General features: G+C 38.6%; 1 protein-coding gene across 1 annotated transcript in view; it reads left to right on the top strand.

Moving 5' to 3' along the window:
• The first annotated feature begins 10933 nt into the window (after positions 1 to 10933).
• The window catches only part of LOC140233707 (ATP-dependent DNA/RNA helicase DHX36-like), a 30804-nt gene continuing 14121 nt past the window's right edge, over positions 10934 to 27616 (top strand). Inside the window, exons 1-12 of the mRNA XM_072313807.1 lie at positions 10934 to 11212; positions 13135 to 13249; positions 13801 to 13970; positions 14168 to 14242; positions 16822 to 16917; positions 17814 to 17968; positions 19551 to 19652; positions 20569 to 20715; positions 22154 to 22300; positions 24852 to 24954; positions 26588 to 26731; positions 27360 to 27568. Of these exons, the coding sequence (XP_072169908.1) occupies positions 10934 to 11212; positions 13135 to 13249; positions 13801 to 13970; positions 14168 to 14242; positions 16822 to 16917; positions 17814 to 17968; positions 19551 to 19652; positions 20569 to 20715; positions 22154 to 22300; positions 24852 to 24954; positions 26588 to 26731; positions 27360 to 27568 (1742 nt within the window). The remainder of the gene's footprint in view (positions 11213 to 13134; positions 13250 to 13800; positions 13971 to 14167; positions 14243 to 16821; positions 16918 to 17813; positions 17969 to 19550; positions 19653 to 20568; positions 20716 to 22153; positions 22301 to 24851; positions 24955 to 26587; positions 26732 to 27359; positions 27569 to 27616) is intronic.

Raw genomic sequence — 27616 nt, 5'->3', positions numbered from 1 at the left:
GCACACGCATTCATACACACACATACGCACACACAAACGTTTGAGTTCAGTAATGTTGTGCTATCACATTACTGCAACACAGACACGCAAATTCTGAAGTAACGATATCCAAATTGTCTTTGCTCATAATCAAGGCATTTACACGCAGAGTAAAATGATAAACATAACAACATGCAATTTTCTGTTTGAGGTCAATGACTCATGAATGTCTTACATGTAGTCCAATTACGGAGCCTCCTCTATTTTGTTTGTTCAGTTTTGATAAAATTCAGAGAAAGTTAAATTAATGAGAGCTAATTTGAACATGGACATTGAGTGGCTTTAAATCGCATGAGAGCTTTCAACAACTCATCGAGTCAAGTATACGGGTTTATTATGTACATGATGTACGTGCTATATAGGCCCTATACGCAACGCATTACAAATTAGGAATAAAATTAGCTTTCTACAAATAGTCTTAGTTGTTGTTGTTGTTGTTGTTATTGCTATTTTCAATCGTTCACTCTTCTATGTGTAGAGTGTAGATGTCTTTGAAAGTTTAGTCAGGGCAGGCTATAATGCGCAACTAACGCTCAAACTCCGCTGGTGAACGCTTGATAGATATTGATTAATTGATCGATCAATTGGTGATAGATAGATAGATAGATAGATAGATAGATAGATAGATAGATAGATAGATTGATTGATTGATTGATTGATTGGTTGATTGATTGATTGATTGATTGATTGATTGATTGATTGATTGATTGATTGATTGATTGATTGATTGATTGATTGATTGATTGACTGTTTGATTGATTGACCGATTGACTGATTGATTTGACGAGAGAAAAAAGAATGGGGAAGAGTAGTGAGAGGAATAACCGAATAAACTTGTCCAAACCTGTTTTTATTTACCCTTTGTGTTTGCGATACGAGAATAGAGCTGCGATCAAGTGGACAACTGGCGGAACCGACCGCCCAACGCTCTGTTATGATTACGGGATTCATAAAAGATTAGGAAGCACCGTGACCACCGGCGGATGCGGAAGAAATCGAGAAATCGGAGGGCGCGGCGTGAGAACTTGTTCAATCGTCCCGGTCTGTTCATGTCCTTTGCACTCGATCGGCAGATACATTTTACCAGAGTAAATGTTTTGGTATCTCTATTTGGTTTTCCGACTCGAACATCCTTCTAGTGATAGATTCCCAGGTGATAGCTTTCTCCTGCTCCTGTTCTATCTGGCGATATTTCTCTTTCCTTCCCAACTATAATACACTTCAGATGTGATGACACCAAACCAGAAGGATGGTTGTCGGGGTCACAATAGTTCGACTCTTTTTTTTTTTCTTTCTTTCTTGATTTCATCCGTCACAGGTCAACCGAATGTCAAAGCAATCAGAAAAAAAAGTTCAGTAACTGATTCATTATCATACTCGTGAGAAGACTTGCTAATTGGAGATCCGCATGCTGTCACGAAAGTTGCGGGGAGGAGAAGCGATTCAATAGAACCACTCTGAAAGTGTTTCGCGACTAATTCGACTGTTCATAGCACAACAGTCATTGTTACAAACTTTATGGAATTCTGATTCTGTACTTTTCGTGGGATGAGACTTTCCGTCTTTTCAGTGACCCCGCACGATAGATAAAGACACAACAACATCATAAGCCTAGATCGATTATTGCATCATAAAACAGAAGAAATAAAGATAAATGAACTGAACTGAATAAGAATGCCCTTTTCTTAAAACAAAAAGGAAGAGAGAAAAAAAAAGCACCATTTCAATTTGTGTGATTTTTGATATGGTTGAGAAGCATCTACCTTTTGGAGGATATCATCATAGATTGTGTCACTTATGGATCTTCTTCTTCCTGAATCTGCCATTATGACGTCGAGTATTTGTGGGTTTTGTGATGCAGGGAGTGGCGTAGTTACGACGACGACGACGACGACAACAACAACAACAATAACAGCAGCAGCAACAGCAGCTGCAACAACAGCGACAATAATGATAAAAAATCATTAAACAGAATAAGAGCATAGAATCATTGGTCGTTTTCCTTCTAGATTCCCTTTCTTAATTACTACACAACAATATTAAATGGCCTGAGGAGTTTTTTTTTTCCCTTCTTGTCAGAAAACCTCAAAAAGGGTTACAGTTCGTTATTCCGAAGGTTCGTTATTCCGAAGGTTCTCTAGTCCGAAGGTTCATTATTCCGAAGTTTCGTTATTCCGAAGATTCGTTATTCCGAAGGATCGTTAATCCGAAAATGTGATAAGGTTTGTTATTCCGAAGGTTTATTAAGCCGAAAATGAACAAAGCTCGTTATTCCGAAGGTTCATTACGGACCCTATTTCATTTTCGGATCAACGAACCTTCGGAATAACGAACCCTATTTCATTTTCGGATTAACGAACCTTCGGAATAACGAACCTTTTTTCATTTTCGGATAAACGAGCCTTCGGAATAGCGAACCCTATTTCATTTTCGGATTAACGAACCTTTGGAATAATGCCACAAACGTTCGTATTAACGAACCCTTTTTCATTTTCAGATAAACCTCTAGGTATAGGGAATTTTATGTGTTTCGGATTAACGAACCTTCGGAATAACGAACGGCACCCTCAAAAAGGACCCACAAAACTTTGAATGCAACCTCTGATCAATCTTCTTAACTTTGATATTCAGAAAGTTAAGTCAACATGTCATCTGCAACTTACACCGCGAACCATATCTTGTGGGCATGTTCAATAAAATTCGACACCCTCGTAGTCGGAAACTCGTGCTTTTGATAACGTGGCAAATAGTCATTGCCTGGAGTACCTCCTGTTGAATGTTCGGCGGCGGGGAACAGCCGTGGAAATTGACAAAACGGTGGGATTTTTTCTCTTTTGTTGGACTTGGCATGGTGTGTTCACAGAGCGCCATCTACGTTGCAAATAAGACAATAATAATAACTTCTATAAAGCAGCTGCCCAGTTCTGAGTTAGATCGTGCATTGGCACTGACATTGGAACGAATGACCTTTATGATTAATTCTCAGTCGGTTTATAGGGACACTTCACTCGTTTTCAGAGCGACATAATTCATAAGCTTTACTTAAAATTTATTGGGTTCCTCATTCCTGTTCAGACATAGAATGAACTTGCGTAGACCAGATGACCATGCTTGGGAAAGCGTCCATTTCACTGCGTTCATTTGCGTTGACTTTTTTCTATTGATATTGACAAATACCACTTTAGGCTGCTGCTGTCAAAAATAATGGATGTGTTGGCAAGTCGGAAGACATGACCACCCAGCCAAATATGTCATACCCAAAGCTACAAAAGACACATTCAAATTTGCAACTTTCCCAAGGTCAATTCGACTATGGAATAATTTACCAGGATCTGTGATACTCACTCCAAACCCAGCCATGTTCAAAGAGGTTGCACTGCCCTTCATCAACAAGATGCAACCTCCTGCTGGGTTCCACATGCTGTAGAAAGGGACCAATATTTTTACTTGCACTGACACTCTCGCTTTTATTGTACATAAGAGAGACGTACACAACCTTGTCACTTTGGCACCTCCATTGGCACATGACACGATTTGCATCCCGATATAGCTTCCTTGGAGCTACATATGGGATTACTGCAACAAGTAACAAGTAACAAGCAGCATTTTGTAAGGACTACATGAATAATCAGTACACCACAGATGCTTATCCAAGTGAATTTAAAGGGATCGCATAGTTTTGGTTGACACCTAATTTCAGGTTTCTAACATTTTTTTTGTGTGTGTGTGTGTGTGAGATAATGGGAAACCTCTTATAAAATATGAAAGAGCATGTAATTCTATGAGGAATTCAACGTTTATTTGATGAAAATTGGTTTTGAATTGGCCGAGATATCCAAAAAAGAGCGATTCTGATAAAGTTGGACCCACACTTTATTACGATCGCTTTGTTTTACTTTGTTTTTGGATGTTTCAGTCATTCCAAACCCGATTTTCATCAAATAAATTTTGAATTCCTCTTAAAATATATCTACCACCATATTTTTATTTATTTCCATACATCTACTTTTAACAATCTATTTCCATACTACATCCATTTTTGTGCTTTTATTTATTCATGTATGTACATGGACAGTTAGATAAAGTAAAATCTGAAATACGTCCCTGCTTCTTTAATTCATCTAACTACCCTGACTCTTATCTATTAAGTATAATAATATTTGTTTCGTCATGCCTAAATATGCGAGAGAGAAAGGAAAAGAAAGTCACGCGTAATACTGTGATTGCAACAGGGCCTCCAGCAGCTGCATAGGCTGGTGCACGTCCATATTGACAGCAAAAGTACAGATGCTCTTCTTAAACCGGAATTGAACTTTACAATTACTTCCGGAGAAACAAAAGTACAGTGACTCTACACACCCACTTGGTGGCTTCAGACGTCGATTATCGATTACCCAAAAATGTCAACATGGTAAGGGAAAAGAGAGGTATTGGCGAAACCATTTCATCTGAATGGAATTCAAACCAGGTCAACGCAAAAGGCCTGGGAATTTTCCCCTCAGCAAGGTCATTACAGATATGATTGGACCGCTGGAAACGCATGTACACGTATCTGATGTTCAGTATTTATGTTGGTTTGATAGCTGATCATGTTCACACAGTAAGTCGCGACAGGAATCGTACATGTGCGAGAGAAAAATGCGAGAGGTCATTGTGATTATACACAGCAGCTCTCCCCACCCGCTATATCTCTTTCTCTTTCTGTGACCCTTACGTTATTTTTACGTGCACTTTTTTCCCAATATTTTCTGTATCCACGTATAAAATTTAATGTTCCTCGCAATTTCTCCATACACGCATAATGGTTACACACACAAACACTGACGATGAGTAACTTGTGCATTGATATGTCCTATAATTATTATAACATTATATGTTCATGATTTTAGTCATATATAGTTCCTATCCCAACGTACAAGTGAAACAGAGTTGAATTTTCAGAAACATCAGCAGATTAGGGCTGTCATAAAGTTTCCCCTTCATTTTGTCTTTCTACCTCTTCATTCAACACTACATTATAACAGATGACAAGGACTTCAAATCTAGATGCTCCTGGAAAGCATCGGTTTCGACACGATTAATACGATTCATGGAAAGTTGAAGATAATTTTTCTTATAAATAATCTACTAGTGTAGCACAAACACATTTCGCGAGATGGTGAACGAGATATTTAGGAGGGGAATAATGGTGATAATAAAGAAGATGATCATAACAATCAGTATAACAATGACGATGATGATAAGGATGATGATGATGGTGTGGTGGTGGTGGTGGTGGTGGTGGTGGTGGTGGTGGTGGTGAATTTTCAGTCACAGTGGATGTAAGAGAAGATGGAAGGGGAAGGGGAAGGGGGATAGAAGAAGGAGAACGGGAGTTTAGGCCAAGAGAAGGAGGAAGGGAGGCAGGAGGAGGGGGAGGAGGAGGAGGAGGAGGAGGAGGAGGAGGAGGAGGAAGAGGAGGAGGAGGAGGAAGGATAGGAGGAGGAAGAAGATGAGGAGTAAGAGGTGGTGGTGGAAGAGGAAGAGGCCAGGAGGAGAGAGTGAGGAAGAGGAATATAGGAGGAGAATTCAGATGAACAGAAGGTGGGAATGAAAGGTATAGAGGATAACAAGGGACGGGAGCGGGATGATGATTACAAGGAATCAGAAGAAGAAGAGGAGGAGAAGAAGGAACATGATGATAATATTATATGCCATGCAGGAAGAATGACGGCGGTTTTGAGAGTTTGTTTAACGTGTATGAATAAGAAGAACATGACGCCAAGGGGACGGGAATGAGAAGCAAGCATGGCAGATGGGTAAAAAGAGGAGGAAGAAGATGATACAGGACAAGGAGAAGGGGTATTACAGGACTAGCTGAGTAAGAAATCTGATGCATGTGAGAGAAGTATTGTAGTATGTAAATTGTGATACATGTGTATGTCAGGATTGCAATTGGCATGATGGGGAGATTATAGGTGTAATGGTCAGGCAGCAGGCAGCAAGAAGTTACTAATTATCACGATTATCTCTGCATGTGGATATATATATATATATATATATATATATATATATATATATATATATATATATATATATATATATCTCATCACGAGAGTTCAACAGTTTTTCGTGCTAATAGAGTGGTAATGTTGACGGTAATCAAATACGAATCACAGCCGAACAAAAGTATGCCTATACTCTGTTATAAAGATGGAAGTAGAAGGATTGTTTTGATGAGGCTAAGTATTTTTAATGTTATATGATCGTCTCGATTTGAAAAACAAATGTGTGATTAAAATTTGTATTTCCAAAAAGCTAAAGTCGCGTTAATAAAAGTATAGTTTCCTTGATATGATTCAACAACAGAAAGATTTGCCTATGCATTTCCTTAAACTATGTTTTGTTTTATTGTTTAAAAACTGATAATTTCGCTTGAATATGCAAAAGTCACACTGTACTCTAATATTTGTTTTGTCTTTATGCAAATGTCATATTGTATCCTTTACTTTTGTTGGAAATGAAATAGTATTAAAAAAATGTCACTATTATATGCCATATTAGGTCTTTATTATCTATGAGGGCAGTCGACAGTATTCTGAGTCAGTCTATAACATAGCGTATAGGCCCGATTATTCCTTAAGGGAGCAACGGTATATTCCATTTGTCACGAGGGGAAAGGGCAGTCGCGTGGGAACTTCCGAGAAAGATTCGCAATTTCGAGGATAATCCAATCCAAAAAACCAACTCTCGTGGCAATGACGATGAAAGAAAAAAAAGAATAAGGCGGTTTCAATGTCAACCTCAATATCGTATCCATGATATCAGCATGAAATAGGAAATGATGACGGAAGGGGCGAAGAATAATATAAGGTTACCAGGCGATAGCTGAAGGGAAAACAAAAATAGTTCTATACAAAGGCCGCGTCAGTCAGTTCTGTGGTTAAGTTTTCGTACTAACAAGTCTAAAGTAATCATTCGGCTCATCAGCGAGTTATGTAAACTGTGAGCAAACTTGTCGAAGCGTTATTTTGTTGATGTTGTTATTGGTTCCTGTTCATCAGAGTGATCACGTCATCGACTACATTTCTGGGAAGAAAACGGTGATAAAAACACCGTTGACTGTTTTTATTACAAGATCTGTAAGCCTGTAGAGAAAATAACTTGAAGCTAAGCGTTTGCATGATTCGCAGATTATATCTCCCCCCAAAATCGTGCCATTACAAAGCGACTTCCTTTTGCAATTATGAGAGTATGTGTGTATGTTTAGCGTTAATTGCACACAATTCTTACCAAGGTCTCAATTGCTGTAAAAAGCCGTTGCACTCTGAACTGTTTTATTTTTCTGTCATTCAAAACAACTTTGTGGTGCCAAACTATGGCACGTTTTAACCTACACTACTTTTTTTTGAAGTTGAGTTTCCCATGAGCTAATGTCATGTCACGAGGCTTGCACTTGCATTTACACTTGACTGAAAGTCCAATGCAAATCGCACCCCGATCGATAGTATAGAACATTGGTGGGCATTTATGCCATGATAATGTAATTTTTCACTTGGTTGTGACAATTCATGGACCGTAATACTGGATGTCCCTTATCCTGTATGTACAATGTAACCTAACATGCCTAATGCCTAATAGCATGCTATTTCCACCCTTCTCCCTTATCATTCTTCTCTCTAATTATTAACTATTATTAATTAATTATTATTATTATTTAATAATTAACAGATAGGATGTAAGTGTAAGCATAATAGTGAACAATCTTTTTAGTTTAACAAACACGGTTACCATAGAAAGCAACAACTCTACAATGCCCACACACACGCACACAGCTTCACGTTGCATAGTTTGCCCCTAATCATGGAGGTACAAAGCCTCCATGCCCTAATCAACAGCAACATTTTTACAAGGTAATGCCCTTCGGATGAGCAAAATCGGCTCAACACGTTCATGTACTTACAGTTTCATGACCCTGAGCCGCTGTCATATGAACCGTTCTTGAAGAGGCGTATGGGTTGACAGTTATAGGGTTTGACGCTGTGATAGAATCGCATTTTTTCCTGACATCCGCAGGTAGAAACAACAATAACAACTGCACACACAAAGAAAACAAATCAAAACCAGCATTTACATTTAACATGAAACATTAGAAGAGTTCATCCAAAGTTTTCTGCTGATATTTAGACAGTGTTCAAAAGTGTACAATAAAAAAAAAATGGATGGCTAGAAGCGAGGAAAAAGCATCAACTAAAATATTGAACATGTTCATGATGTTGAAGAGCTTCACTTTACTGGAAAAAAAAATACTCATCTCTAGGTGGCGCTCGACTTTATAATACGTTATGGAACGTGATGGCGCAATTTGTAATGTTCATGCTCGTTTCTTATGGCATGCACAGGCTGGTTGCAACTATAACATGCATTCTCCAATCGACGCAGTACTCAGTTGGGATTCACCAAATTGTTGTTGTTGTTGTTGTTGTTGTTGTTTTTTTTTTGGTAATCAAAGACTAAAAGCATTGCATCGAAGTCTGGATATAATATTATGATATACAATGTATGAAACAAGAGTGCAACGATTCTATGTTCTTTCACGGCATTTTATAACATTTCTTCGATTCATCACTATAGTTGCCATTTTGATGAGTTTGAATACTCCCTTCTCTTATTTCAAAGGGGATTTCCGGACCAGATAAAATTTAATCTGAAAAATAAGAGTAAGAATTTATGAGAACAACAGCAAAGTTTATCAAAATCGGGTAAAAATCAAGTTTTGCAAAACAGCTCTCGAACAGTTGATATGGATATATTGCAAATGATCCGGCGATGATAATGCTGTCGCCTCACAAATTTCCATCAATCTTGTACAAAAATTGACAGAAATTTATTTATTTTTTCTGCTATAAAGTCGAAAAAATATGATATTCCTGACTGTAATCAAAGTTCAGAATAATCATCAGTCTCCTATATTGGGATTTGAGAATGGGGCATATAAAGACACACATTGCGTATAACAAATGAAAAAAAAAAAAGAACTCTTAGTAGAAATATATAATTGATAAAGAATGTCAAAATTTGACGTATGGATTACAAACGACATAATCTATATAACAAGTTGTGAGGTGATTATATTACGTCATTCATTTGCATATTCATCATAGTCCCCACATAGACTGACAAAAGAAGTGCTGTGAAAAAGTAGTGAAACTTCACAATACCATAACTGCAATGGCTTTATTTTTTGTTTGATTTTGATCAAGTCTTCACCGCGGCTGCGCTTATGAAATTTTACTCTTCGAATTTGACTAATTTTGAACTGTATATTGATGATTATAATCTTTTATTATTATTGTTGTTGTTGTTGTTGTTATTTTTGTTATTATAATTATTGTCATTATTATTGTTATTACTATTATTATCATTATCATCATCATGATTTGTGATCATCATTATCATCATCATTTTTAGGCCTATCAAACGCCATGATGCAGCGTTTATGTAGGCCCATTTATGTAGGTCCGTTCAACGTTTATGTAGGCCCTATTAAAAGCCTTTTTCTTCACACTTTTTTTTTTTTTTTTTTTGGGGGGGGGGGGGGGGGGGGGTTGAGAAAAGTACATTGTACTTCGATGTACCCCCCGCACACCCCCCCCCCCCCCGTACCCGCTTTGACAGTCTGCAGAAAGTTCCTGCTGCGCTTGCAAGCTCTGCTCACTCGTGCACTATGTTATAGTTATGGTACGCTGTGTGTGTCTTCAATAGTTCTATCTGTTTGGAAAAAAAAAAAAAAAATTCGCGCACTTTTCCATGCAGTCCTACATATGGCAAAAACAAAATAAATGACAAAAAACAGAAGCTATGAATTTTGATAACAATTTGAAGTAGATTCTGAAAGGATAATAAAAGTGATGCAGGGAAACCACCGAACTAAGTTAGTTCGGTGAGGGAAACCAATGGCATACCGTAACTAGACACGCCGACAACGTAGGTCCACAGCAGCAGCCGGCCGGTCGGTGCTGCCCAAAATTATTGGTTATTTAGGTGGGTATAGCTCGTGGATGCGTTTGTTATTAATGTAGTTTCTATTTGGAGGAGGAAAAATACGTTCGGACCAAATTTAGTTATTTATTATTGTCATTATTAGTTTTTTTTTTTTTGTGATGATCGGGCAGGTTCTGTTTTGTAAAATCGTAACGAATCGATTCATTACAAAATATTGAACGTGTGGGACTGGCGTAGAACGTTAAACTGTGGTGGAGTTACGTACTAGTAAATTTACTTGTTCGCACCGCACTGCTAATTACAAATGCCCGAATCACCCAATCTTGGCAATAGCATGAACTGAAACATACACCTGTACTCCTACGGGTCTTAGTAGGCAGTATGAACAACATTGCAAAGCTTGCAATGCTATTAGTATGTAAATTTAGGCCTAAATAGTCTATGCATGCAGTAGAAAATACCAGAGAAAGTTTAATTGCTATTCTCCAGTGCTCATAATTTTTACCTTACAATCAACATTAAAATGATCAACAAATCTCTATTGACTGGTTCTACTACTAGATCTAGTGCTACTGACACTGTAAAGCAAACCCACCAAGGTTCGACCTCCCCGTGCCAAAATTCAACTGCACACAAACGCATACAGTACATGTGGATGTAGCAGGTGGTCAAATTTTGGACTGCGTAAATTATGGTCGAATCATGGGCAGCTTGCTTTACTAGAAGAACTCCCACTACTAGAGATGTTCTACAGTACTGTACTAGCCTTAGGCCTTATTCTATATTGAAATTGAATTAAATTAAAATTGTTTTCTCCACTTCCTCCTTTCACTGCAGTTTATGAATGCTGTCGTGCCAGCAGACATTTAGGTCTAGACTGTTTCAAGCCAGTGGCAGAATTTCTGAACTGATGTCTGGCAGAGGAGGAAGAGGCGGAGGACACTGGAGGGGTCACCGAGGAAGGGGACGACAGAGGGGTGGCGACAGACGAGGCGGGGGAGGAGGGAGGAGAGGTTGGGAGGATGACGATGGCGGTGGGAGAGGCAGAGATGAGCAGGGAGGAAGAGGGAGAGGGAGAGGCCGAGGCAGAGGGGGATTCGGACCACCACCGGGCCTGACCGGCCGCGAGATCGGGATGTGGTACGCCCAGCGAAGCAGGGGCAAGAAGCGAGAAAAGGAAATCCAAGAGGTTTGTTCAGAACGGGGGGAGAAAGTCACAAATGATTCTAAGCAAAGTGGATGAAACTTGATATTTTTGTCACACTACATAACAACAGGTTCTTTAACCCGATGAGGACGAGTCCTGAGTATACTCGGGCAAGTGTCTATGGGAAATGCATAGCAAAATCAGCCCATCCTAAACTTGTTAGTACCAGCAGGGGCTTTGACCAGTGTGTACAATGCCATGGGGTTTGCTGTGCTAATCAGCAGTATAAAAATAGACCAAAAAAAGAAAAAAAGAAAAAAAAAAGGGGGACTAGAACAATCAAACATCAAATTGTGTTGAAGTGCTGATGTTATTTACCAACTTTTTCTATGGGACTGAGTTTGTTTTCGTGATTTTGTTTTACTATTTACATTCACATTCTTTGCAATGATTTTGATACAAGTTGTTCCATTCCCAAGTATTGTTATACGTAACTCTCCAGGGAACTAGGTTTTTAGTATGCTTAAGATGCAAGTTAAGGAGGTAAGAAGTGTGTGGCATTTTTTTTTTTTTTTTTAGTTTGTTTTTTATAGCAAGATGCGAACCCATAAAAGTGTGCAGTAACAGTAACTTATAAAACAATTTTGATACATAGAATTTCTGGCTAGAGGGGATCCTGATTTTCAATGATTAGCTTGATTATCTATGCCATTCAGAACAAGCAACAGTTTGAAATTATATTGGAATCCAGAGTTTTAGCCATTTGACATAATATTAAACATTCATTGTTCGAGACCAGTTCATAATTCCACTTTGCCCATAAGCTGAGAAAAAGGTCATTTTTACCAGTTCACTTTAATTAAATTGCCTGAGATAAAGCATCTGTGATGTGATGATTATTCATGTGATTCTTGTCTAAATAGTGCTTGCCAGCACATCTGCCTGACAGCAAGTTTGGTATTTGGCAATATCAAAATAAAAAAAGGTGATATTGCATTCAATACAAGACAATAAAATGGATGCCTGCTAAAATGTCGACTGGTGGACCATTCTGGTCGCAGGGTCCTGTTTCATAAAACTTATTATCAGTAACAACTGCCACATTTCTATGACAAATTTGCTCTCAACCAATCAGATGCAAGGATTTCAGTAGTTTATTACAACTATTGTAACTTGAGACTGATAACAATATTTATGAAACAGGGCCTAAACGCTTCATTCTTTGTTTAAACATGAATTCCATAAACATAAAGTTGTGAGGTTGGGCAAGCTTATGCATCATGTCGCTTTGAAAACGAGTGATGTACCTAACCAACTGACCGAAAACAAAGATCATTCGTACCAATGTGTACATGAGCTAATTATGAACTGGCTTATAGCCTACAATAGTCTGCGATCAGTCATTGACTCTTTATGTGGTACGTTTGCAGGCCCGACTCAGTCGACGGCATGCCAACTGTGCATATTCTGCTCAAACGCACGAACCCGCCCAAACCGATCGATAAATTGCCAAATGCCACAGTGCAATGAAAGCGTATCCTGCGATTCCATTCCTGTCACATGTAGCTTGCATTTTATGTGGTGATTGACTATCAAGCGGTGTTTCCTGCTGAATTTGTGAGTAAATTCCAAGTTTTTGCAACAGTTTTGTGTGAAACAGTCATGCCTCTTCAATAATGCAGCTACTGGTCATTTGAAGGAAAAAGCAATCATAGATTTGTCTTACAATTTACATCAAAGTGAAGCTTGGTATTGTCTCTACAACTTTGCTCATTACATGTCCAGGGTAACAAAAATTTACATTATTGATTTGAATGACAAAATGTTTTCCCAAAGCATGACTATGTTGCGGTCTCGGAATGATGTGGCATACAGGGGGTTTATGGCACATAATATCTAATTGACTTCACCTGCTTGGCATGCATATATCTCTGGCTACCCATACTTTCAATCCTTGTTGACAGAGAGGCAGGGTGAACATGAATGAAGAGCAGGAGAGAAAGATCAAGAGGATGCTCAGGGAGGTGGAAGATATTCGGGAAGAGACTTCGCAGTTCACTGCCCCGCAGAAGCCAAGAAGTATGTTGGTTCCAACCAAGGACATCACTTTAATTCTATTTCAACTCATTTCATGTGATAGAGATGGATCTACAATGTGTAGATTCAGTCATTGTTTGCAGTTGCTCATACTGGTACTTTTTTTTTTTTTTTTCTGAGATGAAAATATAATAATCCAGTCATTATGAATTAGGAGGTCATAGCTATTAAATGGCCAATTGTTGGCATTGAAAAAAAAACCCCAAACAAACAGGAATAGCGGGTCAAAACCATGTTTGTAAGTGTTTTGTTGCCATAATACATGTAGCTACTGCCAACAGATGAAAGATAAAGATAGAGATGAATATGTAAACCACCAAAAGATAGATAAATGGAAAAAGAGTAAGGACAGGGGAAAATAAAACCCTGTATGATTGAAAAATTCCACTCTCCTGACTTTGAAGTTGTGGATAAAAGCTTACTAGACTGTAAGCCAAAATTTTCTAAATTTACAGATGTACACCTGTAGTGATTAAAAGGATAGCTTCTGTTCTGGTCTAGTTTTTGATGGGATATTCCCTTGAATGTTGCAGATCTGCGTCAGTCGGAGATTATGTGCCAGAATTTCTACAGCTACATGTTGAAGAAAACCCCGCAGCTGGATGGTCAACTTCGGGAAGAATTCCTGGAGAGTCAGAAGAGGGAGGACTACCAACGGATGAGGAAGTTTAGGGAGAAGCTGCCCTCCTATGACATGCAGAAGGTTTGGAAGTAAAAGAATGTTCAAGAAAACAGAATGAAAAGAAGATTAGATGGAAAAGAATGAGATATCCAAAAACAAAAGTTCCTAATAAAAGGTGGGACCCATCTTTTGTTAGAACCACTTTGCTTTACTTTGTTTTTGAAAAGAAAAAAGAAAAGAAAGAAATATGCAAACCTACTTTTTTGTTTGTTTTACAGAGCTTGCTGTCACTTATTAGGAACAACCAAGTTGTTGTCATAAGTGGTGAAACTGGATGTGGTAAAACTACACAGGTAAGGATCTGATATTTTCATGAGCTTTGTCACTAAGTTTGCCATTAACTGAGCATTTTCTGATGCTAATTGTTAGTCTACATGATGCTCAGCTGTTGAGACAAGTGCACAACATGTTTATGCTAGAAAGATTTTACTGGGGGGGGGGGGGGGGGGTTGAATCAACCTCCCCTCGATATTTTCCATGACCATTCTGCGATGCCATTTTCACAAAAATCAAGCATACCATTACAATGCTGCACAACCTTTAATACATGCTAGTCAGACCGAAACTTGCTCAAAAACATGATTTTCTGTGCAAAGTCAGTGCAAATATTTTTTTTTTGATTTATATGTTTTATTTCGAAATCACATGAAATCACAATATTTACAAATAATCATCAATCAGCAAAAACGAGAAAAAGAAAAAAAGAAGAAAAAAAAAAGTGACAAGAGCAATTCAGAGATAATATAAAAAGAGAACCACCATGATTCATCAATAAGTAGTAAGGCAAAGGTTCCTCAAAGACCCCTGTCTCATAGCACACCCAGGGAGAGTGGCTCCCCCAGTGGGGTCCCCAGGTCTGAAAGAGGACCATACCCTCTTACTCAACGACAGAAGTCACACCTTATCCTACACAATCAAAATTTACTCATCTAATCATCCCTCAAAACTACACATTCTCAACTCATCTCGAGACATCTTTAGCATTGTAATTCAAACCACTACATAAAGCCTAAATCAGACCTGGAGATCCCTGGAAAAGATTACATTATATAGTTTTAAAGGCTGTAAAAAAAAAAAAAAAAGAAAAAAAAATTCCAAGACCATTGAGCAAATAATTCATATCCAAGGTGCGCCAACAAAGCTGGAGAAAACATAAAGGCCAGATAGAGGGCCGGCAAATTCACTAACTACAATGTAGTACTACTTTGTATCAGGGACAGATCATGGAGATTCCAATGAGCAAAATACAATGACAAGTATTCAGCATACCAATACACAGTATGAAATAAGCTTAATCCAAGGGGTATGAAACAATTTTAAAGTAACATTAAACATATCATAAATCAAATCTCCATTTTTTTAGATGTAAAGTAAGCTTATTTCTTTTCTTAAAGTCAGTGCAAATAGAGTTTTCTCACCTAATTCAAAAAGATATGATTATTTTCACTTTCATCAGCTGAAATCAATTCATCTTAGCATGATCATGTATTACTAAAACAAAAGGTTGAAAATAAAGAAATGCATAAGAAATTTATAAAGCAATAAAATACATGATAAATTGATTTAGATACCATTTTTTTCCTAGTACGTTAGGATTGCTACAAACAATATTTACACCCAGAATTAGGATTCTAAGACCTTTCTTTTCTAATTCAGCGCAAAACGTATGATTGCATGCATATGAATTGGCATTATTAACGGAGATAATATTAAAAAATGAAAATGTCAATTTCTTTTTTATTCTAATATGTCATTTGGTAGATTACACCACTAGTAATGTATACGGTGTCAATTACAGCTGAGATTGATCTCGGGGGGGGGGGGAATGATGCAACCCATTCACCCTTATTTTTATGTTTCCTCCTCTCATTTACTCTATAGATTGATATTTAATTAATCTCTGTAATTTGGTATGATCATGGAATTAATGTTTAAAACTCACATTCTTTAAAAATGGTTTGGTGAAGTGTTTCTGATCTCTACGAGAACAGAACCTTTCTGTGGAGGAGAAGGAAGAGTGTGTTTGTAGAAGGATAGAACAAACAGGATGCTGCAAGGCTCCCTACTCGTAATCATGATAGAACGTAATTAGTTCTGACCAGGTATACGTGGTCCAGCAGAGATTAGGCAGAAATATGAACGATAAGGTTTGTTGGATATCTTATGTGAAGGTAATATAAAAACAAAGATATTGTTGTGCTTCATGTACATGCTGTGACAAAGGTCCAGCATTTAAAGGTGAATTTACTTCAATTTTTCTCTTTACTCTCTTCATATTTTCCGGCAAGCAAGTAAATTTTGAACTGTTTTCCTCAAATGCATTGGGTGTTCTACTAATGATTCTGCATACACTTGAATCCACACAATTCTCATTTTATTTTGTGGCACCTGGATTTTTATTTGCCAGTCAATCCTCTTTCTTATACAGTAGCAAATAAAATATGGCTGCTAGTACACATAAAATGGTGCAGTTAGTGGGCACAATAATGTGCTGTTCAGTTTCACCTTGAATGCGATTTCTCATTCTGGAAGTAACCATTACTTTTACAAGTACAAACTTGTAAACTGCCTCTAAAGGACAACATTTGACTCAGTTTTCTATCCTTTTAATCATTCAAACAATATTGAGCCATGCTTCAGGAATCAATAGCATTTTACAGTGTAGGTTGCAATTAAAACTGAGTCTTGCCTAGTACTTCATTACACCTTTGATAAGCCACAGTGTGTACAAGATTTGTTAACAACAGTAGTTACAACAATAGTTTGTCTTTGATTTAATTTGTTAGTATTTAGTGTTTTGCCCTTACAAACTTGAAAGAGATGGTGATGAATTGGTACCACATGTCAATAAGTACCTTCTATCCCCAAACAGGTTCCCCAATTCATCCTGGATGACCATCTGGAGAGAGGTGAGGGGTCAGTCTGTAGGGTCATCTGCACGCAGCCCCGCAGAATAAGTGCAATATCGGTGAGTTTTAGGCCAAGCACTACTGTCTTTTAGCCCACCATATTGAATACTCTCCCTCTTTATATCATTACCATAGGGATGATTACAAACTTTTAGTTTGGGTCATCAATCTTATCAGTTCATTGTCACTGTTGGTTGTAGAAGGAGTTCATGCTCTTCTGATGCAAATTCAACAAGTCCTATTTACCCATTAACTCTTTATGTGCCATGGTTTTAACCTGTGTGCCACATTATTCTGAGATACATGTACATGTAGCAACATAGCCACACTTTGGGAAAACGTTCTGTTTTTAAAATCTGTGTAACTTTTATAAATTTCTATTACCCTGGAAATAAAATGAAAGTTGCAGAGGAAATGTCAAGCTTTGCTTTAATGTAAATTGTTCAACAAATCTATTATCGTTTTTCTTTCAAATTACTAGTAGATACAGTGTTGTATAAAAGAGGCATCACTTTGCACACAAAACAATGACAGTCAGACAGAAACTTAGAATGTACTGGCAATTCCAGTGAGGAACACCCCTTGATAGTCAATCACCACATAAAATTCAAGCTACATGTGACAAGAATGGAATCACGAGAAACGCTTTCATTGTACTGGGGCATTTGGTGATTTATCAATCGTTTTGGGCGGGTTTGTGCGTTAGAGCAGAATATGCGAAGTTGGCACGCTTTCAACCGAGTCTGGTGTGCAAACATGGCACATAAAGAGTATTAAACAGGATATACGCTTTTCTTTACAAAGCTGGATTCATGGTTATCAAGGCTTTCCGTGGCAATGAAATTCCTTAGTGAGATCCTTTTTCCAAATTAATTCAAGTGTTGTGATTTTGTCTATTCATATGTTTGCTGGTTCTATGTATGTATCTTAATATTGCTAATCTACTAAACCACAGGTAGCTGAAAGGGTGGCTGCAGAAAGGGGAGAGCGATGTGGTAACAATGGCAGCGTTGGGTACCAGATTCGACTGGAGAACGCCTTCCCTCGTCCACAGGGATGCATCCTCTACTGCACCACAGGGATCCTGCTCAAGTGGCTGGAGTCGGACAAGTGAGTCCTTTAAAGGTAGCACCCTCTGGAAGATAGCAAGGGGATAATTACGATCAATTTTAAGTATTTGCAGATATACAAAATTTGAACAGTAGTTATAAAAAAAATTGTTTTTTAGACTAAACCGTCTGTTATGGTTTAGTGAGAAAAATTGTGATAGCTCCTTATATTTTAGGCTTTATTGCAAAATTTTTATATAATGAATGTTTTCTGATACAACTGACCTACCTGTATGCATCAAATGTGATAACTCAGCATTTTTTAAATCACTTCTCCCAATGGTAAACAATACCTTTAAGGTAGCGCCTTCCTCTCGAATATATCGAGAGGAGCCTTAAATCCTGTATTCAAGGATAGCACGCTCCTATAGTAGACATCAAGAGGGGCGTTTAATCCTGTAACCCGTTGAGGACGAGTATACAAGGGCAGGGGTCTATGGGAAATGCGTGTCGTAGCAAAATCAGCCCATCCTCAACAGGTTAAAGTTGAACAGTAACACCCTATCCTGGAAGACCTAACGAAGTACCTTGAATCATTTAAAGTGGCACCCTCCTTTGGGAAAAATCAGCAGGGACCTGTAATTCAAAGTACGTAGGACTGTACCCTGGAGGACAATAGTGGGGGTGGGGGGGAGGGAGATAAAAGAAGGGGAGGGGGTGGAATCCCATGTCCTCTTGAAATTTTTTACACTGCATTGTAATGGTACAGCTGGAAGTACTAATTTATGTGTGTGTGTAAATTTTATGAGAAAGCCACAGAATCCTAAAGGATATTTTCCTTGCCAATGGCAGGCAAAATATGCAAAGTTGGCAAGCCGTCGACTGAGTTGGGTATTCAACACACAAAAAGTTAACTCTTTATGTGCATGTGCCACGTTCGCACACCTGACTCAGTCGATGGCTAGTTAACTTGGCATATCCTGTTCAAACGCACAAATCCGCCAAAACTGATCGATAAATCGCCAATTGCCGCAGTACAATGAAAGCATTTCTCGCGATTCCATTTCTGTCACATGTAACTTGCATTTATGTGGTGAACGACTATCAACCAGTGTTCCCTACTGGATTTGCGAGTAAACTAAGTTTCTGTCACTGTTTCGTGTGCAAAGGTCATGCCACTACAATAATGTAACTACTGGTCATTTAAAAGAAAACAATCCTAGATTTCTCATGCAATTTACATCAAAGCAATGCTTGGCCTTTACGACTTTGCTCACTTTATGCATAGAGTATCAAAAATCTATGAAAGTTTATACATAGATTTGAAAAAAACAGGATGTTTTCTCAAAGCATGACTTGCATTGCTATCTCTGAATGATGTGGCACACAGGGGGTTTACACTATGGCACATAAAGAGTTAAAGATAATATAAAGTTTTGGTATTACCTCAAAAGTTTCCCTGAATTTCCTTGTCTTAGTTTGTGTTTCAGGTTAAAGTACCTTTCATATAACTAACACTGTGAGACTTCAAAATTTAACCTGTAACACGGAAATTCAGGGAAACTTTTGAGGTACCAAAACTCTTTATTATCTTTAAAAACAATTCATGATCTTCTCTTTTATGATTGATTTTCCCTCCTCAGACTCCTCCAGACTGTCAGCCACGTAGTCCTGGATGAGGTCCACGAGAGAGATATCCTCTCCGACTTCCTCCTCATCGTCATCAAGGAACTCCTGCCAAAGAGGTCAGTTGATGGTGCATTGAGGGGGGGGGGGGGGGGGAGGAGGAGGTTTGGGCATCACCTGTACTGAGACTGCACTGCATCACGTTTTCAAACTCACAGACGTTCAAGCGTACGTGTACAGTGTATGTAATGATGAACTGCAAAAGGGAGCAGCACTGGTTACTATTTTGAGAAATTTAAGAATGAATGAATTTCTCGCAATAGTAACCAGTGTCGCTCCCTTGGAATATGCAGTTCATTATTACATACATACATGCTGCAAGGTATGTGAGTTTGAAACCTTAACCCGTTTAGGACGGATTGAGTTTGCTACAACATGCATTTCCCATAGACACCTGCCCGAGTATACTCGGGACTCGTCCTCAACGGGTTTAATGAGCCTTTGAAAAAAGTGAGAGAAAAATAAGAGGAGATGCTATTTGATTAATTTGGCAATCAAAAAATCGAAGTTATGATGACATCATAGGTACTTACTATTTATTATTGACAAATTTTATATTGTTAAGAAATAAAAATGTTAGTATAATTTCCTACTAAAAGTATTATTACCAGAATGAGTAAATTTTAAAAGTCTGTAAAGTGCATGTGGACTTCTTGCTTTGAACCTGTCATGTCATGATCAATCAATTCTCAAGAAAATTGGGTGAGATCAATTGTATAAATGAAAAGGGTAAGCTCTCTGTTTATATTCATAGATGATGCTGGACATTGATTCATCGTAAAACCATTGTGAAACCTGTTTCATTTTGTTTTTGCTATAATCATCACTCTCTCTCTCTCTCTCTCTCCATCTCTCCATCTCTCCCTCTCTCTGTATACCCTCCTCTCAATTTTCTTTCACTCTCTTTTCTCACTCTTCTCTCTGTTTTTCTGTTTGACTGTCTATCTGTCTGTCTGTTTATCCGTCGCGCTGTAGACCAAACCTGAAGCTCATTCTCATGAGTGCCACATTGAAGGCTGAGCTCTTCTCAGAGTACTTTGGCGACGCCCCGATGGTGAACATCCCTGGTTTCACCTTCCCCGTGACTGAATACTACTTGGAGGACATCCTAGAGATGACGGGGTAGGTCATATTAACCCATTCCAATTGGGAACCTTGGTGGCTTGTGCATTAAAGTTTATGGGGATTTCAGAATTCAGTATGGTGCGGGTTAACCCATGATCAGCCGTGAGATGGCAAAACATTGTAAAGTATATCAAAACTTTAGAAAACTTGACTTAGTCACACATTTAAATTGGTTTTAGTGTACGTAATCTAACTCTGAAACAAATCTTGAAGTCAGAACACATCCTCTATTATGATGCCCCCTCCCAGTTAGAAAATGGACTTTAATTGTCCCATATTTGAATTTGTTTGGTGTAACTTTGAAACGAATCATGAAATTAAAACATATCCTATAATTCAGATATGACGCCCCTGCCCATTTGGAATGTTGGAATTTTGTTGGCAAAACAATGTAAGTGGCGATGCGCTTGCACCTCTCCTTTGACCTGCAAAAAGAATCTTGCTTTACACTGTAGGGCATTGAAGGCTCTAGGGGAATTGCGGGAGGAATGGTTTAAAATCCCCATACCTGCCTTGAAACTTGTCAGAGATAGAACCTTCTCTTCAGTTGCTCTACCAATCCAACTTTGGAATTGTATTCAACCATGATACCTTCAAATCTGAACTACAGACCTATTTTTTTTGTTAACTGTGTGAATGACTCTGTGACATATGTGACCCTGCATCACAAAACCAACAAAAAGTCACCGTGGATTTTCAGTTAAGGGCAGATTCTGAAAGAGCAGACTCTAAGCTTTAAAATGATGTATAACTCAATTCAAATGGACTCCCCTAACCTACCTACGTAGATACTGGAAAGAAAGCCTACACTCTTGAAAAGTGTGAACTGAGAAAAGAGGCTCTGAAGTACAGGGTCTATTCAAGCGCTTAATCTTTCATCAAGCCGTGGTAGCTGTGTAATGAAAGGGACAAAACACAGGATGTCAACCACCAGAGCAACAACAATGAAGGGATTATCAGATTAAGCAGAAATTAAGCATGTTTCATCAACACATTCTGCCCATGATTAATGGAAACTTACAAAGCAGTAGCATTATCCTTTCAAAAGTTATTAGACTTGAAAGTGTAGAGTGTACAAAGGATTTCAAGAAATGAATAGGGGCCTCTAATACATACCTGATCATTCTTTACTCTTCCCCAAAAAGGAGTTGTAGAAAAACTGCTGTAAACACACTTTCCCACTTGTGTTATGATCCCAAACTAAAGAATAATGTAGACAAAAGATAGCTCTTTCAGAAAATATGAAAAACGCAAGATTGACATAGTCGACCCATTTCACCTGTTTTTGAGTCCTCACGTAAAATCAAGGGGTGCGACTTTTTGTTTGTTTTGTGGTGCACGGTCACATATAATTGTGGGAGCCAGGTACCTTTGAATGTTGCACAGATAACAGGCAGAGTTTGTAAATGCTGCTCATTGTCATCACACCATGCAGATACCAACCACCCGAGGGCTCCAGCCGGCGCAAGGAACCAGTCTGGGTGAAGTACAAGAGAGGAAAGAAGGCTAGGGAGGAGGAAAGGAAGAAGGAGGAAGAGGAGCAGGCAGATTTTGAGGATTACATTCGGGCCATGAGGGGAACGTGAGTACAGCTTTTCGAGCTGAAACCATCTTCACTTGGGTCTTTGAATTGGGTGCTGTCGATAATGGTGTGCTGTGTACTTAAAGGCACAATTTACCATTTGCAGATGAAACAAAAGCCCAGCATTAGTGCTTTAAAATAGTTCTAAAATGTGAGTCAGGGATAGAAACAACCACTGTAAAAATTTGAATCCGTATAATCGATGTTAAGTGTTGTTAAATACACAAAATGTGAACAAAAGTTATAATAAGAATGTTTCCAGACTAAACCGTCTACAGTTACGGTTTATTGAGAAAAACACTGATATCTCCTTATATTTTAGGCTTTATTGCAAACATTTTATATGGCAGGATGTTTTGTGACACAACAGACCTACACATATGCATCAAAATTATACCTTGAACATTTTTGAAATCACTGCTCCCAAAGGTAAACAGGACCTTTAACCCGTTGAGGACGGACTGACTTTGCTACAACACGCATTTCCCATAGACACCTGCCTGAGTATACTCGGGATTCGTCCTCAACGGGTTAATGGACACGTTGGTGCTCTGCCTTTGCAAAAACAGTCAAGCAGTACAAGTATCCTCTTTCCATGGTCAGCTGTATTTGTCATCAAACAATGCAAAATATTGATCAGACGTGAGATGTGAAGAAAGTGTGCTCTGGGCTCTTTTTGTTAAGCACTATAATTGCACCCAAATAAGGTCAGCAAAAGTCAAAATCCAGTGAGTTCAGCCTCTATTGCTACATACACATTCACACAAGTTTTGCAGCAAAACAAGCACGCTACTATATTTGAAAAAAGGAAATTTTACCCTGCTCGCAAGTTTGTGACCAAAAGAATAGGGAGGATATGAAATTTTATAGGCTGGCTAATTTGTGTAAAGCAGTTCATGAGCATTTGATATGAACATGCAAATAATGAGTAAGGTGAAAATGTTACTGCCTCATGATTTTCCATTGACATGTGAATAGGAGAAGAAAGAGAAGAAAATAGTGTTCTGCTGCAAAAAAAAAAAGTGCAAAGCAAAGTTATTCTCAGCCTTTACTTCAGAGTAACAATAAGTCACATGTACGTATTACAGTTTGAATTTTCAAGGTTTTATGTACAAGCTGTGCTCCTAGTTGTAAGGCATTCACATTTCATTGTCAATTTTCTTAGTGGTTGTTCAATAGCTGTTTTGTTGAAATTAGCAAAACTTCATTGTTTGAGTATTTGCCCAATTTTTATCTGAGTTTGATCAAATTTTCACTGTTGTGCTAGTAAACCTTTATTTTCTTTTCAGACTGACCTTTGATTGGTCTGGAATTTCCCTTTATAGGGAAATTAAACCCTAGGCGTGATTACTCATGCACCAGTTTATGTGGATTTAGTGAATGCAGAAGCAGAACTGAAGTACGTAGTACACACCAGTGGAGTTATATGAAAATCAGTTACAAAGTTATGAATTTCTGAAGTCCTTTATGGTGGTATTATTATTTCTTTTTTAGTCCATGAGCTGACATTTCTTGGTAAGATGACCAGGACATGTTTGTGATGACCCAGTTGTGGAATGATCTAAAGAAAAAAGGATAAAGAGAATCATACGTCATAAATTTCCTGGCATTATGAAAAAAAAAAAGAAGAACACACACACACACACACACACCCATACACACTTAATTTACCTCTATTAGAATGAATGAGAAATAAAATTACCTTTAACAAATGTCTGTGGCATGTTTTTTTTTTTTTTTTCTCCAAATATCTTCTTTTATAATCAATATTGTTAAAGGGGATGGCTAGTAACTGATCAGTGGGAATCAGTGGGAATGCTGGGGGATGACTGTTCCAATCCTTGTGGGATTCATTTAAGAGTACATTATATGTTGTTGTGTGAAAATTATTTGCTAACATGATCGCCCCGTCGCTGTACAGGCATGCTAACCTGGAAGCATTAAACTGCACATTACTTGAATATGAGACCATTCTGAAGCCAATAATTTTCACACAACAATAGATTTATAATGTATTCTTAAATGAATCCCAGAAGGACTGGAACAATCATCCCCAGCATTCCCACTGATCAGTTACTAGCCATCCCCTTTAAGAAGCAACATCCAGATCAACTGGTGATGCACTTTTTGAATACATTTAACCCATTAGTAACTAAACCACCTGAAACTGCCTGAAACAGCCCGTACGTTGTTTTTTTTTGAAATGGTTTTATGCTTTACCATTTTTATTGTTTTCATATAGAATATGTAATTATGTAATTTGAAAGAGGTCAAAGGTCAACAAAAGTATGTCAGAATCACTTCTGTGACACACCATTCTCTCGGTAAAGTCTTAATAGGCTTTAGAATAAACATAACTTTTAATAGACAAAAATAGACAAGCAGTGAACTACAGCGTACATACTTTTGTACATTACATGACTTTGAAAATTGTCGAAATGAGAGCAATATTACTGTACCTTATAGGAAACAATAGGACATTATGTATGGAATCTTCAGTCGCTAAAGGGTTAATACTGAATGATGACATCCTTTGTGGATATTCCCTCAGGTACTCGGAGCGTGTCGTCGACAGTCTGACCACGATGGATCACGACCTGCTGGATCTAAATCTAGCAGCAGCCATCATCAAACACATCTCCCTTAACAAGGGGGTAAGTACATTGTATGCAGGACAACTATCTCCGATTGATATAATGACAAAGCAACTACAGCAACCACAACTACAGCTGCAACAGCAATAAGCAACAGCAAAAATAGCTACAACTAGAGAAGCACTCTGAGAGCGCAGGCCTCCGCCAAGCAGCTCATTTCCTCCTCTTGTCTAGTTCTTCCATAGAGATCAGTGTTTTCCACCCATACATACATTGAAAACATGCTGAAAATTGCACAATATCCCAATATAAAGTCTTTTGTTTTGATACACAACTTCCAGCTGCACAGCGCACCTCACCCTAGCTGAAACTACACGTAGAGCACGCACTCAAAAAATGTGCAGCTTGAACTCCCAAGTTGACCCTACTCCCAACTCCCATTGACCCTACCTGCCAAAATATCAAAAATCCTTCATAAAATCCGTAAAAAAATTCCCGGATCACTGCCAGTATTTAATCATGTGTTCCTTGTGTCATTCTCAACCTTTCCTTTGAGTTTCATCAAAATCCGTTCTCAAATTTTTGAGTTATTTTGCACACAGACAAACAATCAAACCAACCAACCAACCAACAAACAAACATACCAAATACAATGCCAATGAAAACAAAACCTCCTCCCTTGGAGGTAACAATGGCAACAAACGCAACCACAGCAACAACATCAACAACAATGCCAACATCAGAAACAACATCAACAGCAATGCCAACATCAGTAACTGTGCCAACAACATAGCAGCAACAACAGTGACTCTAGCATTGCCAACACCAATAACAATAGCCACATGCTACGTACGTAGCAACAAAATTAACAAGTCTTGTTGGCATGCTTGATGAGAAAGTTGAGGATGAGGGTGTGTCGCAGAGTCACATGATGAAGCAGATTTCTTAAAAATGAGTCCTGCATTTCCTTTTTTCTGTATGTGTGCCATGGTGTAAACCCCCTTTGTGTCATATTATTCCGAGACTGCAATGCATGAACAAATTTGGAAAATATTCTGGTTTTCAGAACTGGGTAACTTTAAAGTGAAATGTATCTTCATGTCCCTTCATGAATTGTCTGATTGATGGTGACATGACAATGAGATTGATACTGCGACTCGTCCAATACTGCTGCTGCATTGTACTGAAACCACTGCTGTGCATTCTGGGCCAGTGACAAGCCCGGCACCAGTCATTGATATCGTCTCACGAAATGACGTAAATACTGTAAAACATGATATATTCGCGGCATAAAAATTTCGCGAATTGGAGCCGACAGCCTTTCTGGCAGTATGCAATTTTCGCGAGTTGCCACTGGCATCCAGTGCACATTGTGTAGGCAAGAACTTTCACATGCATTTTAATTTTGCTAATGTTGGTGCTCGCGGAATTTGCGAAATTAAAATGCAGGCGAACATTCCTCGTTTTACAGTAGACGTTAAAGTCGGTTGTGATGATTGGAATATTTCCCGGCGTGTACAGTATTCGTTCGATAATGGTTGACTGTGTGTTTGCTTTGAGTGAGATTTGGCACTGGAATACATTAAAATAACATTAAAAAATATGTCCGCCGTTTGACGTACGTAAGGATAACACTGAATCCGGGTAAATCGCTTGCTGGATAATGGAGGTCCAACTGTATTATCTCTTTCAGGAAGGAGCCATCTTAGTCTTCCTCCCAGGCTGGGATCAGATCAGCAAACTCCATGACCAGCTGACCTCCCAGCAGTTCTTTGCCAGCAGCAAGTTTATCATCATTCCACTACACTCCATGATGCCCACTGCAAACCAAAGACAAGTATGTTTAATTCACTGACTCTCTTTAAAGTCTTTATGTGCCATGGTGTAGACTACCTGTGTGCCACATTATTCTGCGACAGTAACATAGTAGTGGCGGATCCAGAAGGTGGCGCACCGGGCGCATGCCCCCTCTTTATCTTTTGCTATGCGTAAAATAAAAGAAAAATTTGAAATGAAACCTGGAAGTAGCACCATTATTTTTTTTTTCCCTGCAGACTGTAAAACTGGCAATATTTGTGGCATAAAATTTACGCAAATGGACAACTGGCAATATTTGTGGCATAAAATCTACGTGAATGGGCAACTGGCATTTGATGTATTTTGGAGATAAAAACTTTTGCCTGCAGTTAACTTTTGCAATTCTTGGCTACTTGCGAAATTCACAAACGTTTCATGTACCAGAATTTCAGGTTTTACAGTACTTTGTGCACTCCTTATAGTCATCATTATAGTTGGCAGTAGTAGAAGTTTAGTATTTTCATGAAACATTTTGTCCGACAAAGTTGTCAGACAAATTTGCTCTTAGCCAATCAGATGCAAGGATTTCAGTAGCTTGTAACAGTTTGTCAGAAAAATATCGGACCAGACTGCTTCATGAAATGCCTCCCTGATTGCATTCTTGTTAGGTGTTTGATCGTCCCCCGCCAGGCGTGAGGAAAATCATCATCGCCACCAACATCGCCGAGACCAGCATCACCATTGATGACGTCGTCTACGTGGTGAACATGGGCCGGGCCAAGGAGCACAACTTTGATGTGGAGCGCAACATCAGCACGCTGAAGGCGGAGTGGATCAGCAAGGCCTCCGCTCATCAGAGGAGGGGCAGGGCGGGCCGGTGAGCGTGGTTCCCATGGTTGGTGTGGCACTGGAGTATGAGTGGAAA

The sequence above is a fragment of the Diadema setosum genome, chromosome 10 (genome assembly GCF_964275005.1).
Source record: "Diadema setosum chromosome 10, eeDiaSeto1, whole genome shotgun sequence".
NCBI lineage: Eukaryota > Metazoa > Echinodermata > Echinoidea > Diadematoida > Diadematidae > Diadema > Diadema setosum.
This window is presented reverse-complemented; position numbering and strand designations above follow the sequence as displayed.